A 16,392-nucleotide genomic window follows, 5' to 3' on the forward strand; every position below is an offset into this window, starting at 1 on the left:
GTGCTCCTGGTTGTTCTGCTCCCTCTGAGGTCTGCTGACTGCTACAGGTGATCTCTAGTTGTTCTGCTCCACATTGAGTCTGCTGACTGCTGCAGGTGCTCCTGGTTGTTCTGCTCCCCCGGGGTCTGCTGACTGCTACAGGTGATACCTAGTTGTTCTGCACCCCCCCAGGGTCTGCTGACTGCTACATGTGATCCCTAGTTGTTCTGCACTCCATGGAGTCTGCTGACTGCTGCAGGTGCTCCTGGTTGTTCTGCTCCCCCTGAGGTCTGCTGACTGCTGTAGGTGCTTCTGGTTGTTCTGCTCCCCCTGAGGTCTGCTGAGTGCTACAGGTGATCCCTAGTTGTTCTGCACTCCATGGAGTCTGCTGACTGCTGCAGGTGCTCCTGGTTGTTCTCCTCCACCTGAGGTCTGCTGACTGCTGCAGGTGATCTCTAATTGTTCTGCTGCCCCCGGGGTCTGCTGACTGCTACAGGTGATCCCTAGTTGTTCTGCTCCCCCCAGGGTCTGCTGACTGCTGCAGGTGATCCCTAGTTGTTCTGCTCCCCATTGAGTCTGCTGACTGCTGCAGGTGCTCCTGGTTGTTCTGCTCCACATGGAGTCTGCTAACTGCTGCAGGTGCTCCTAGTTCTTCTCCTCCACCTGAGGTCTGCTGACTGCTGCAGGTGATCCCTAGTTGTTCTGTTCCCCCTGAGGTCTGCTGACTGCTGCAGGTGATCCCTAGTTGTTCTGCACTCCATGGAGTCTGGTGACTGCTGCAGGTGCTCCTGGTTGTTCTGCTCCCCCTGAGGTCTGCTGACTGCTGCAGGTGCTCCTGATTGTTCTGCTCCCCCTGAGGTCTGCGGACTGCTGCAGGTGCTCCTGGTTGTTCTGCTCCCCCTGAGGTCTGCTGACTGCTGCAGGTGATCCCTAGTTGTTCTGTTCCCCCTGAGGTCTGCTGACTGCTGCAGGTGCTCCTGGGTGTTCTGCTGACTGCTACAGGTGATCTCTAGTTGTTCTGCTCCACATGGAGTCTGCTAACTGCTGCAGGTGGTCCTGGTTGTTCTATTCCCCCCGGGGTCTGCTGACTGCTGCAGGTGATCCCTAGTTGTTCTGTTCCCCCCGGGGTCTGCTGACTGGTACAGGTGATCCCTAGTTGTTCTGCACTCCATGGAGTCTGGTGACTGCTGCAGGTGCTCCTGGTTGTTCTGCTCCCTCTGAGGTCTGCTGACTGCTACAGGTGATCTCTAGTTGTTCTGCTCCACATGGAGTCTGCTGACTGCTGCAGGTGCTCCTGGTTGTTCTGCTCCCCCGGGGTCTGCTGACTGCTGCAGGCGATTCCTAGTTGTTCTGCTCCCCAGGGGTCTGCTGACTGCTACAAGTGATACCTGGTTGTTCTGCTCCCCATGGAGTCTGCTGACTGCTGCAGGTGCTCCTGGTTGTTCTGCTCTGACAGAATCTTACAGATTTTTTCAGCCAAAGCCAGGAATGGATTTGATAAAATAAGAAATCTCAGTCTTATCTTTACGACATGTTCTCTGTTTATAGTCAGTTCCTGATTTTGGCTGAAAAAACATCTGTCAGATAATCTGTCAGGCATCTTTTGGTATAATAGCTTATTCTGCTCCCCCCAGGGTCTGCTGACAGATTCAGGTGATGCCCTGTTCTGTTGCACTTGATGTTCCCACCTGAGACTCCCATCCAAAACCTGGAGACCCCAAAGCAGTGAGACCTGAGATCTCGAGACCCACAGCTAAGATCCCCACCCAAAACTGGTTAACAAAACAACAAAGGGATGCCCACCCAAAACCATAAGGGTCTTATTAAACAAAGCTATTTTCGTAGATTAAAGATAAACAATTGTGAATGAGCGCTATGGGAACGACGTTCACCATGACACACAAATCGATAGCCTTTAGTTACTATCGTAATTCCGATTGTTTGTATATATATATATATATATATATATATATATATATATATATATATATATATACACGAATGATTGCAATAACGAATGAATGTTGTGTACATACGCCAAAAAATTTGTGAACGATTAACAATGATTTTATGGTCAGCTTAAAAGATGCGATCAACGACACACAAACTATTTTTCGATCATGGCCGGCATACTCACAGAAAGATCGTTTAAATTTGAACAATATAACAATTTTTTGCACAATAATTGTCCCATATAAAAGGGCCCTGAGACCCACAGACCCACTCTCACTTAAGACGATCTGAAGACCCATCAACTCGGAGACCCCAACTCAGGACCTGGAGAGTGCCAACTGGGAGCTTAAAGGGGTATTCCCCCCAAAATTATTTTTGCATTAATACGCTGCCCACCCGTAGCTTTCCATCTTTCCAATATACAGTTATTACGGATTCTGCACAGTTTTGCTGTTATCCAGCTGCATTCACCCTCACGGATTGCAGAGAATCATCAGCTCAGTCCAACCCGACACGCTCCTGCTCCTGGCCCCCACCCTCCGTGTCGGCATCACGTGTCCTCAGTCCCAGCACAGTGAAGTGACTGAGAACACTGATGGGGTGGCTGCTGTTACAGAGGGAGACAGTGATCAGCGCAGCTGTGACTGCATCCCTCTCTAACAGCAGCCACCGGGTCACCCCCAGCCCAGAGCTCACCCCCTGTGTCCAGCACTCACCCGCAGCACACAGCCCTGCTACACCGGCGCCCGCGCCGACTAAGCTCTGCTACACCGGCGCCCTCGCCGACTCAGCTCTGCTACACCGGCGTCCCCGCCGACTCAGCTCTGATACACCGGCGTACCCGCCGACTCAGCTCTGATACACCGGCGTCCCCGCCGACTCAGATCTGCTACACCGGCGTCCCCGCCGACTCAGCTCTGCTACACCGGCGTCCCCGCCGACTCAGCTCTACTACACCGGCGTCCCCGCCGACTCAGCTCTACTACACCGGCGTCCCCGCCGACTCAGCTCTGCTACACCGGCGTCCCCAACTCAGCTCTGCTACACCATCACCGCCAACGCAGCTTTGCTACACTGTCATCATCTCCTTCATTGTCTCAGCTCTGCTACTTCACCATCATCAGGCAGAAGCATTGCATAATGGGAAATGTAGTTTCCTATCTTGGATATAGACCATGTTTTAGAAAAACTTGTAACTCAGGAACGGCAGCAGCTAGAAAGATGGGAGATGGCTCAAAATACTCAGGGGGACTTGGTGAGAAAGATAGGGAGGGGATAGGGTGAAACCATTCCTAGGGTGACCATGCACCTTGAATAACTCGTCCGTCAGTTATTTCTCCTGTCCGGCCCCCTTCCTCCCCATACACAGGAACATTAGGCACAGACAATTTTCCATCACTCCCACTGAAGATTTGCCAATTCTTTAGACGGAAAATATCATTGAGTCTATGAAACGAGTGGGACTTCAAGCTGAGGCCACCCAGCAGAATCCACTTGAAGTCTCAGTGCAGATTCCGCAGTGTGAACAAACACTAACAGAGGAGTAACATATGTGATAATACACACACAGCCAGAACCTGATACATGGTAACATGTAATACACACACTGTCAGTAACTATTATTAATATTATTTATTTTTAAAGCCCCCTTGATATCAGTACAGATAATAGGGGTTAACATACAGAATTTACATATGAAGAACGCAAGAGAAAATAAAGAGAAAAACTACACAAAGAAAATGGCAGATTGGTACATAGGGAGAGAGGACCCTGCCTGAGAGGGCTTATAGTCTACATATGTGATAGTACACACGTGGGGTAACTGATACATTGTAACATGTGATAATACACACACACACACACACCAAGTAACTGATACATTGTAACACATACTAAAATGCTTGTTATTCATGTCAAATATTTTTTAATACAGTGGTACCTCGGTTTAACTTGGATTGAGAATGCTTAGCAAGAAGAGATCACAGTTCTGTAACTTGGTTTAAGAGCATTGCTTTGGTGTAAGAGCTCCCTGTACTGGGTGGGAGGGGGAGTGGGGGAGGGGCATGGTCTGCATAGCGGGGTCTATAGCCCTGTACTCTGACCCAGGAAGTCTCCCTCACCTTCCAAATCATAGCAGATCCACTTCAGAGAGCGCTGTATGTTTGTGCCCACATGAACCTTGCTCATTCCTTCATGCTTCCTGCAGACTCTGTCAGCCCTTGTGTTTCCCATCAACTCCATTCCAGCTATAATGTGCCTGCACTCACACTCAGCTATACACACTACTGCTATAATGTGCCTGCACTCACTCAGCTATAGACACTGCTGCTATAATGTGCCTGCACTTACACTCAGCTATACACACTGCTTCTATAATGTGCCTGCACTTACATTTAGCTATACACACTACTACTATAATGTGCCTGCACTTACACTCAGCTATACACTCTGCTGCTATAATGTGCCTGCACTTACACTCAGCTATACACACTACTGCTATAATGTGCCTGCACTTACACTCAGCCAGTCACACTGCTGTATAGAAAAGTTTCTGTCACTGCACAGCTCTGTGATTCTCACTTTCTGATTGGTCCATGCTGAACACACACCCTTCCCCATTGCTGTCATGTGACCACACAGACCTCTGACAGCAGCCCTGCTTCTCTATTCTAGCCTGTTGTACTACGCTACTGCATTATGGGGATCTGCAGCTCCATCCTGTATCTACAATCTGCTGCTGTGTTATCAGGGTTATGCACTTACTATACATTATACACCACATGCTGATTGCTATACTGTACAGTAACTTATAATATCACATATTCTGCTGTTTCTGAATGTTTGTTTCATTTTTTTACATGTTATTCAGAATAAAAAATAATTATTTTGGGGGTGTGGAACCAATTGTCTGCATTTCAATGAAGTATGGGAAAATTTGCTTTGGTTTAAGAGCGATTTGGATTACAAGCACGGTCCCCAATCCAATTATGCTCATAATCCAAGGCACCACTGGACTTGAATGCTTAAATGAGGCCCTATTACACCAACAGATTATCTGACAGATTTTTTTAAGCCAAAGCCAGGAGTGGATTTGAAAAAAAGAAATCTGTCTTTCCTTAATTACCTGTTCTCTGGCTTTGGCTCAAAAAAAATCTGTCAGATAATCTTTTGGTGTAATAAGGCCCTAAGAAACCCCATAAAAGGCAATGGGAGATTAGAGCATTTTTCATCGTTATCGATGTTATCGATATCGGCCGCTACGAAGGATAATCGTCCCGTGGAATAGAATGCAACGATCAGCCGACATCATTCATGTCGGCTGATCGTTGCAGTCGCTTGTTCTTCAACATGTTTAAAAACAAGCGACTGATATAGCAGCGATCTGCTGCCGTCGCTCCGTTGAATAGGAGCATCGGCAGCAGACGCTGCTATATCCTATGGGCTGCCCGGACTATCAGCGATCACTCAGGCAGCCCCCCCGCCCCTCCCGCACTCATCCGCTCGCTGCAGCCACGTTGAATAGCGGCGGCAGCGAGCGGGGAATGAGGAGCAAACAAGCGCTGAGAGCGCTCGTTTGCTCCTCTAGACGACGTGTGGAATAGGGGCTTAAGTCCTACACCTGCTCCCTGTAAGCCAACAGAACACAAGTGAATTGAGCGTCAGGTGACCTGGGTCTATATATACACCCAGGTCACCTGATGCAGCCAGCCAATCACTGCTAGACCAGCAGGATGTGGCAGCCCCTTTCTCCATGTTTCTTGGCTAATTCAAGCCACCAAAACATGCAGAGCGGAGATTTGCTATTTTACATGAGTACCCCTATTTTACGTAGCACTCCTTGGAGTATGGAGAACTTTAAAGCTCTCAGATACCCGCACGAATATTGTATTTGCTCATCTCTAATTGTTACACACACACACATTCATACCCAGTATCTGATACATTGTGACATGTGATACACACACACATCTAGTATCTGATACATTGTAACAAACACATCAGGAAAGACCCCCCCCCCCCCCCCCCCCCAAAAAAAAACAAAAAAACAACACCACCACAATTATGGTCGAGTCCAGGGTGTGCGCAGATGGAGCGGATCTTCTCTATATCCTGTAATCTGGAATCCTAGGCGTCTGGCGTTCCAGTTGTGACCAGTTCTAAGGAGTGAAAAACATATGTTTCAGCACTTTCTAACCACCTGCCTGCATTGTTCGGAAAGACCTCCAGAGCTGCACTCAGAATTCTGCTATTACATCTTGTCTTATGCTCCACAGCTGCACTCAGTATTCTGCAGGGTAGGGCATGGTGCACAGCTTTACAATGTCCCTAGAGAATACAAAGTCATTCAAGAAAGTGATGGCACAGAACAGGAGAAGAAGCTGATGGAGGAGGTGGGGCAGTGACAGGCGGCACAGGAGGAGGAGCAGGGGAGTATAGGCATTTACCAGATTCATCACCCACTGGTAGAACAGAACACGCTGGAGGAGCAGCATCAGGTGCAGCAGCAGGTGGAGCAGACTCCAGTATCACAGGTCTAGGGAAGTCGTAGATATCAGATTCGGAACTTGTTTCTTCTTTACTTTCTATGGGAAGCAAATGGTTAAATGTCACATGATGCACTGCAAGGTTAGCCATGTGACTTCAGGGGGGGGGGGAGAGGCTGGAGTAGGCAGAAAAGTTAGGGTCACTAAGGGAAGGGATCTTCTTTTATCAGCATGAAGAGGGTGGCAGAGGCAGGGGTGGCGGCACAAAGAAGGGCGGAGGCAGGGGCGGCGGCACAAAGAGGGGCGGAGGCAGGGGTGGCGGCACAAAGAGGGGTGGAGGCAGGGGTGGCGGCACAGAGAGGGGAGGAGTATAAGCATTTACCGGATTCATCACCAACTGGGAGAATAGACAGCGCAGGAGAAGCAGCGTCAGGTGCAGCAGCAGATGGAGCGGACGTCGATATCACAGGTCTAGGAAAGTCGTAGATATCAGAGTCAGAACTTGTGTCTTCCTCACTTCCTATTGGAGACAAATAGTTAATGTTACATGATGCACTGAAAGGTCGCCCATGTGACCCTACTCATGTGATACATGCGGGGGTGGGGGTCTTGGAGGCCGAGTCACCCCAGTACCTCCGCTTCTACCACAGCCATGGTGGAGATCGTATCCATCCATAGTACATGCGGACTAGGGGGGGACTTCTTAGAGACGTGTAAGCGGTGTCACACTTTACCGTCTTTTAGCACAGATTCTGGTGAATTTCCAAACATGTCATCAGCGTTAGTGTGAATACAGTCCGAATCGTCCTGGGACAGAGAGAGACCACGCTGGATCAGCTCCGGAACATCATACCTGGAAGACCACCAGAAACATTTACATCACAGTGTGCCAACACTGCACCCCGGCCAAGCCACCTGCCAAGACTGCACCATGCCCGCACTGCACCCGGCCAAGCCACCTGCCCACACTGCAACCCGGCCATGCCACCTGCCAGCTCTGCACCATGCCCACACTGCACCCCGGCCATACCACCTGCCAGCTCTGCACCATGCCCACACTGCACTCCGGCCATGCCACCTGCCCACACTGCACCATGCCCACACTGCACCCCGGCCAAGCCACCTGCCAACACTGCACCATGGCCATGCCACCTGCCCACACTGCACCCCGGCCAAGCCACCTGCCCACACTGCACCCCGGCCATACCACCTGCCAGCTCTGCACCATGCCCACACTGCACCCCGGCCATGCCACCTGCCCACACTGCACCATGCCCACACTGCACCCCGGCCAAGCCACCTGCCAACACTGCACCATGGCCACACTGCACTCGGCCATGCCACCTGCCCACACTGCACCCCGGCCAAGCCACCTGCCCACACTGCACCCCGGCCATGCCACCTGCCAGCTCTGCACCATGCCCACACTGCACCCCGGCCATACCACCTGCCAGCTCTGCACCATGCCCACACTGCACCCCAGGCATGCCACCTGCCCACACTGCACCATGCCCACACTGCACCCCGGCCAAGCCACCTGCCAACACTGCACCATGGCCACACTGCTCCCTGGCCATGCCACCTGCCCAGTGCCCACACTGCACCATGGCCAAGCCACCTGCCAACACTGCACCATGCCCACACTGCAGCCGGCCATGCCACCTGCCCACACTGCACCCCGGCCATGCCACCTGCCCACACTGCACCCCGGCCAAGCCACCTGCCCACACTGCACCCCGGCCATGCCACCTGCCAGCTCTGCACCATGCCCACACTGCACCCCGGCCATGCCACCTGCCAGCACTGCACCATGCCCACACTGCACCCCGGCCATGCCACCTGCCAGCTCTGCACCATGCCCACACTGCACCCCGGCCATGCCACCTGCCAGCTCTGCACCATGCCCACACTGCACCCCGGCCATGCCACCTGCCCGCACTGCACCATGCCCACACTGCACCCCGGCCAAGCTACCTGCCAACACTGCACCATGGCCACACTGCACCCCGGCCATGCCACCTGCCCACACTGCACCATGCCCACACTGCACCCCGGCCAAGCCACCTGTCAACACTGCACCATGGCCACACTGCACCCCGGCCATGCCACCTGCCCACACTGCACCATGCCCACACTGCACCCCGGCCATGCCACCTGCCAGCTCTGCACCATGCCCACACTGCACCCCGGCCAAGCCACCTGCCAACACTGCACCCCGGCCATGCCACCTGCCCACACTGCACCATGCCCACACTGCACCCCGGCCATGCCACCTGCCAGCTCTGCACCATGCCCACACTGCACCCGGCCATGCCACCTGCCAACACTGCACCAAGCCCACACTGCACCCCGGCCATGCCACCTGCCCGCACTGCACCATGCCCACACTGCACCCCGGCCAAGCTACCTGCCAACACTGCACCATGGCCACACTGCACCCCGGCCATGCCACCTGCCCACACTGCACCATGCCCACACTGCACCCCGGCCAAGCCACCTGTCAACACTGCACCATGGCCACACTGCACCCCGGCCATGCCACCTGCCCACACTGCACCATGCCCACACTGCACCCCGGCCATGCCACCTGCCAGCTCTGCACCATGCCCACACTGCACCCCGGCCAAGCCACCTGCCAACACTGCACCCCGGCCATGCCACCTGCCCACACTGCACCATGCCCACACTGCACCCCGGCCATGCCACCTGCCAGCTCTGCACCATGCCCACACTGCACCTGGCCATGCCACCTGCCAACACTGCACCAAGCCCACGCTGCACTCCCAGCCATGCCACGTGCCCACATTGCACCCCAGCAGCTTTAGATAATTCCCAACCCCCTCTCTTACCAGGTGCAGGAGGAGTTGGGGTGTCCAGGCCCAGGAAGCTGCATTGATTTCCATAGGAGCTTTATCCACACATCCCGCAGATCCTCTGACTCGGCACTCTGCATGTAACACACGGCATCACACACTCTAGATCACTGGTTTGGGGGTACAAGACATCACCCTCCCCCAGCCATATGCACCCAGGATCCCAAGTGTGAAGATTACAGCCAGGTAAACAAGGGTTAATCCCAGCACCTATAATAACACTATAATAGTCCACCCCTACATACCCATAGAGGTGCCCTTCTGACAGGAAGTGGGGATGTGGCCCCAGCACTGGTTTCTGATGGTTGTCATAGGCCACGCCCCTTATTCCTGTCTTGTTGCCCCTCCCCTGAGGTTCTTACCAGTAATTTCCTCTTCCCATTCTTCAAGACTATCTCAAAGCTGAAGTCTCCATCTGGACTGGTGACACTCCTCACCGACTGCACCTGTGAAGAGAGCCAGGCTCCATATTACATGTCACCGGCTCAGGACATCAGAGAAGCCAAGTCATAAAACTGGACATGATCTGATAAAATGGCGGCAACCAGATAACTGAGGAAAAGATAGCAGCCTGAGGAGGGCCATGTAACACAGATAACAGGAGATGTATACAGTGACCATATAACATGTCTATAATGCTGCTTCCCGGACGATATACTCACAGAATACATGTAATATTGACCCCGCAGATACGCCTGAAAAATAAATCACTCATCAGAGACCAGAACATGAGGGAAACCCCCTGCCCCCCCACCCCCCACCCCAATGCTTTTTATATACCACCCAACTATTGCATGTATACCTGCTGTGTTACATGTGTTATATTACATGGATAGGGTCTGTATGATATAACAGTGGGGAATGTATTTATGTGTGATATTAAGGGGGGGGGGGGGGGCTTTATGACGTCTGATAGTACAAAAGGAGGTGTCTGTATGTGTGTTATTACACAGGGGAAGTGTGTGTACTACATGTGTGATATAGTGTGGAGTGAGTCCACTCATTAGTGGCAGTCACACACCAGATGGTTTAGCCAGCCATAGCTGTACAGACAGGAACACAAGAACTGAGGATAATCAGCATGCAGCATCAGGCACTGGCCCAAGGCCAGGCCCCGTTTACAACACTCTCTGCCACTAGGGATTACCTGGGGACTTCAAACTGAACTGAACTATGCACGTAGCCCACTCCAACCTCTTCTTCAAGAGAAAGCCACCCAAAAGTGTATGAGGTAGAAGTGCCGCCCCACACGGGTTCTGGGAGTTGGTTACTCTGTGAGAATGGACAAGAGACATTTGTATATTCCAAGCTTATATAACAGTAGTGTGGTGTCCCACTGTGGGTGTTGCTGTTCTTTACACCACTCATAAATGCTGTTCTTATCTGTAATTTTGCTATAGCTGCTGTGTTACTGAAGATGACCACTAGATGTTGCTATAGTGTGTAACTAAGATCCAGAAACTACATGGCTGAAGTAAACAAAAGGGTTATTGTTTATGTACCAGATTCTGTTGTCCAGTGGGATTCCTTCTTTCTTCTGCCCTATTCTCTCTTCTCTATCCCGTTCTCTTATCGCACTCTTTCCACCCAACCACAACACACACGCTGCACAGGAAGGGGTCGCCAGGCCGCAAGTTAGTTCTTAGTCAGTGCCCCGCATGGGTAGGACGCAGAACAGACAGCTCACACAGCACTCTTTCTTGAAGCATGAAACAAGCTGTATGATGTGCTGCTAAGCCCTTCAGGAGAGGACTAGCCTACAGATAACCCACGCCGAGGACTAGGAGTCAGGACAGCCTCCGCAGAAAAGCCAAAGAGCTAGGAACTGATCCGGTTGGAGCAAAGTTACTAGAAAGTCGATGAACTCCATCTCGCAGCGCAGGTGTACTTAGGAACTCTGACCATTCCGCTCATCCCAGGTAACAGGGTCTGGGGCCTGTGTCACCCATCAGTACGGTTCAGCCAAAGCTAGTGGGCAGAAGCACTCCAACCTCCCGGCAGAGCACATTACTACTTGGGTTGAGACTCTCACGGCACTCTTCTCTCTACTACGCTACCTCAGTACAACTTTATCAACTCTACTACATCCTACTCCGCACTTATCTCACAGATCTGGTGGTTCTATGTTCGTGTATTTATTGGAACTGTATCAAGTTTATCTCAAGATTTGTTGTATTCCCTGCTGCACATTCACAAAGAGTAAAACAAATTACTGAGTCTGTGATTACTGGCTACAACCTGCACAGCGCTACACCGCAACCATGGGACATTTCCCCTATCTGTGGGTGGCGGGTCCTACCACTATTCGGGAGGGTTACTACACCGCTCTGACCACCTGTGACTACACTATCCCAAGGGACCCTGCAGCACCCCGGCAGGACACCGACCACAGGGGAGAAGGGTACAACCGGCCTTAGACTACAAAAGCAGGCGTGCCATCACACCTGTGTGCCCACCTGGCACTGGCGTCACATGACAAAACCCTAAGGTCCGGCTGTATCTCGGCCACCCACCACAGTAGTGGCGTCACACTTCCATCTAGCAAGTGACCGGCCGTCCCACCGCTACAACATCCTCCGGGGGCTCACCACAGTAGGATGTAAAAGTTATTGTTAATGAAGACACACACAGGGGTGATAGCAATATTAATGTAATAATAATATTATATGTGTGATATTACAGGGGGGGGGGACTATCACATATGTGATATTATACAGGGGGTATCTGTTATATGTAAAATATTACATGGGGGGACTATTACATATGTTACATATGATATTGTACAGGGGCTGTATATTACAGTATATGTATAATAATTACATGGGGGGGATCTATTACATATGTTACATATGATATTGTACAGGGGCTGTATATTACAGTATATGTATAATAATTACATGGGGGGGTCTATTACATATGTTATAATGTACAGGGGGTGTCTATTATATGTATAATATTACATACGAGGACTATTACATATGTGATATTATACAGGGGGTGTCTATTATATATATAATATTACATACGAGGACTATTACATATGTGATATTATACAGGGGGTGTCTATTATATGTATAATATTGCATATGGGGGGGACTATTACATATGTGATATACAGGGGGTGTCTATTATATGTATAATATTACATGGGGGGACTATCACATATGTGATATTATATAAGGGGTGTCTATTATATGTATAATATTACATGGGGTGACTATTACATATGTGATATTATACAGGGGGTGTCTATTATATGTATAATATTACATACGAGGACTATTACATATGTGATATTATACAGGGGGTGTCTATTATATGTATAATATTACATGGGGTGACTATTACATATGTGATATTATACAGGGGGTGTCTATTATATGTATAATATTACATGGGGTGACTATTACATATGTGATATTATATAAGGGGTGTCTATTATATGTATAATATTACATGGGGTGACTTACATATGTGATATTATACAGGGGGTGTCTATCATATGTATAATATTACATGGGGTGACTATTACATATGTGATATTATACAGGGGGTGTCTATTATATGTATATTACTACATGGGGGGACTATTACATATGTGATATTATACAGGGGGTGTCTATTATATGTATAATATTGCATATGGGGGGGGGACTATTACATTGATTGATATTGTACAGGGGCATCCCCATTACATGTGATATCACACGGGGCAGTACTCACAGGTTGGGGGTCTCTCTTGGTGTAGAAATACAGCGTTGTGTTCTGAAGTCTGAACCAGTATTTCGCCCAAGTAAATTTCTGTAAATTAAAAAGAAAAAAAAAGTTTTATTAAAGATTAAGAAACCGGAGAGATTTGTATGAGATGTATGATACAGGTGCTATGGGGGGGGGGGGGGGGTGAGTGCGGGCGGGCGGGCAGGGGTCTACAGGTGGTATAGGATAGACAAGTATATAGGTGGTATAGGATAGACAAGTATATAGGTGGTATAGGATAGACAAGTATATAGGGGGTATAGTGTATACAGGTGGTATAGGATAGACAAGTATATAGGTGGTATAGTGTATACAGGTGGTATAGGATAGACAAGTATATAGGTGGTATAGGATAGACAAGTATATAGGTGGTATAGGATAGACAAGTATATAGGTGGTATAGGATAGACAAGTATATAGGGGGTATAGGATAGACAAGTATATAGGGGGTATAGGATAGACAAGTATATAGGGGGTATAGTGTATACAGGTGGTATAGGATAGACAAGTATATAGGTGGTATAGTGTATACAGGTGGTATAGGATAGACAAGTATATAGGTGGTATAGGATAGACAAGTATATAGGTGGTATAGGATAGACAAGTATATAGGTGGTATAGGATAGACAAGTATATAGGTGGTATAGGATAGACAAGTATATAGGTGGTATAGGATAGACAAGTATATAGGTGGTATAGGATAGACAAGTATATAGGGGGTATAGGATAGACAAGTATATAGGGGGTATAGTGTATATAGGTGGTATAGGATAGACAAGTATATAGGGGGTATAGTGTATACAGGTGGTATAGGATAGACAAGTATATAGGTGGTATAGTGTATACAGGTGGTATAGGATAGACAAGTATATAGGTGGTAGAGTGTATATAGATGGTAAAAGGCAGTTATACAGGTGGTAGAGAGCAGGTATACAGGTGGTAGAGGGCAGGTGTACAGGTGGTAAAGGGCCGGTATATAGATGGTAGAGGGCAGGTATATAGATGGTAGAGGGCAGGTGTACAGGTGGTATAGGGCAGGTATATAGATGGTAGAGGGCAGGTATATAGATGGTAGAGGGCAGGTATACAGGTGGTAGAGGGCAGGTATACAGGTGGTAGAGGGCAGGTGTACAGGTGGTAAAGGGCCGGTATATAGATGGTAAAAGGCAGGTGTACAGGTGGTAGAGGGCAGGTGTACAGGTGGTATAGGGCAGGTATATAGATGGTAGAGGGCAGGTATACAGGTGTCATAGGGTATATAGGAACACTTACCATGGTGTCTTTTCTTTTTCTCAGAAATCCTTCAAACAGCAGATTGTGTCTGGCCGGTTCCATGATCTGAGCCTCATCTGCTGATGGTGAGGGAGGGGTCGCCATAACTAAAAAGAGCAGCACTTCCTCCTGAGCTGTACTTCCCTGTCACTGCAAAACACCTGAATACCTGCCTGATTAACCCCTTACTCCCCGCAGTCAGGGTCACCTGATCACCTGCCTGAGTAACCCCTCACTCCCCGCAGTCAGGGTCACCTGATCACCTGCCTGAATAACCACTCAGCCCTGAAGTCAGGGTCACCTGGTTCTGCGTGGTAAGTGACAGTAGGTGGCGCTGCAATGACCTGAGAGATTGTAAGCTCTTGGCAGACTTGATGGTTACATGATGGTACTTTATGGTACATGTGCAATGTTTGGATTTGTCTGTATGTACCCCCAGAATTGTACAGCGCTGCGGAATATGCTGGCGCTGTATAAATGATTATTATTCTACGTATTATTAATCATTATAAAGCAGATTAGTAACACTGAACACTGCTGGTTCATCTCTTACAGATCAGATTTGTTATTTTCTGTTATAATAGAAATTGCTTCTTTATTTGTTATATATTGTAAGATGTTATGTAGATTATATTTATGTTATTATTACGGCTGCTCGTATCTAATTATTTTATATTTGTATTATAATAAAAGTAGTTAGTGCAGCTCTGGGGGTGACTGGAGAAAAGGACATGATGTAAAAGCAGAATAGTGAGTGCAGCTCTGGAGGAAAGGACATGATGTACAGCAGAATAGTGAGTGCAGCTCTAGTGGTGACTGGAGGATAAGACATGATGTAAAAGCAGAATAGTGAGTGCAGCTCTGGAGGTGACTGGAGAATAAGACATGACGTAACAGCAGAATAGTGAATGCAGCTCTGGGGGTGACTGGAGGATAAGACATGATGTAACAGCAGAATAGTTAGTGCAGCTCTAGGGGTGACTGGAGGATAAGACATGATGTAACAGCAGAATAGTGAGTGCAGCTCTGGGAGTGACTGGAGGATAAGACATGATGTAACAGCAGAATAGTGAGTGCAGCTCTGGGGGTGACTGGAGGATAAGACATTATGTAACAGCAGAATAGTGAGTGCAGCTCTGGGGGTGACTGCGAGAATTCCTCAGTATGAACCCACCCTAACAGCAGAATAGTGAGTGCAGCTCTGGAGCTGACTGGAGGATAAGACATTATGTAACAGCAGAATAGTGAGTGCAACACTGGGGGTGATTGGAGGAAAGTAAATGATGTAACAGCAGAATAGTGAGTGCAGCTCTGGGGGTGACTGGAGGATAAGACATTATGTAACAGCAGAATAGTGAGTGCAACACTGGGGGGTGACTGGAGGAAAGTAAATGATGTAACAGCAGAATAGTGAGTGCAGCTCTGGGGGTGACTGGAGGATAAGACATTATGTAACAGCAGAATAGTGAGTGCAGCTCTGGAGGTGACTGCGAGAATTCCTTAGTATGAACCCACCCTAACAGTAGAATAGTGAGTGCAGCTCTGGGGCTGACTGGAGGATAAGACATTATGTAACAGCAGAATAGTGAGTGCAACACTGGGGGTGACTGGAGGAAAGTAAATGATGTAACAGCAGAATAGTGAGTGCAGCTCTGGAGGTGACTGGAGAATAAGATATGATGTAACAGCAGAATAGTGAGTGCAGCTCTGGGGGTGACTGGAGGATTAGACATGATGTAACAGCAGAACTACAGATTTTTCTGGCAGATTATGGAGCAGATTATTATGAGCAGGCTATGGAGCAGATTAATATTAAGCAGGCTATGGAGCAGATTGTTATGCAGCAGATTATTATGGAGCAGGCTATGGAGAAGATTATTATAAAACAGACTATGGAGCAGATTATTATGGAGCAGGCTATGGAGCTGATTATTATGAAACAGGCTATGGAGCAGATTATTATAAAGTAGGCTATGGAGCAGATTATTATGAAGCAGGCTATGGAGCTGATTATTATGAAGCAGATTATTATGGAGCAGGCTATTGAGCAGATTATTATAAAGCAGGCTATGGAG

At 48.9% G+C, this 16,392-nt stretch overlaps 1 protein-coding gene across 1 annotated transcript; it reads right to left on the reverse strand.

Annotated features, from left to right (window-relative positions):
* Positions 1-5,983: 5,983 nt before the first annotated feature.
* Positions 5,984-14,582, reverse strand: LOC138772761 (uncharacterized). The gene is made up of 9 exons (XM_069953391.1): positions 14,318-14,582; positions 13,013-13,090; positions 9,952-9,984; positions 9,652-9,735; positions 9,266-9,363; positions 7,151-7,269; positions 6,799-6,936; positions 6,378-6,515; positions 5,984-6,089 (listed from the first exon to the last, which is right to left on the reverse strand). The coding sequence occupies exons 1-9, from the start codon at positions 14,420-14,422 to the stop codon at positions 6,058-6,060; spliced, it is 825 nt and encodes a 274-aa protein (XP_069809492.1). The 5' UTR covers positions 14,423-14,582; the 3' UTR covers positions 5,984-6,057.
* Positions 14,583-16,392: the final 1,810 nt, after the last annotated feature.

Source organism: Dendropsophus ebraccatus, chromosome 14, assembly GCF_027789765.1.
Source record: "Dendropsophus ebraccatus isolate aDenEbr1 chromosome 14, aDenEbr1.pat, whole genome shotgun sequence".
Classification (NCBI taxonomy): Eukaryota; Metazoa; Chordata; class Amphibia; order Anura; family Hylidae; genus Dendropsophus; species Dendropsophus ebraccatus.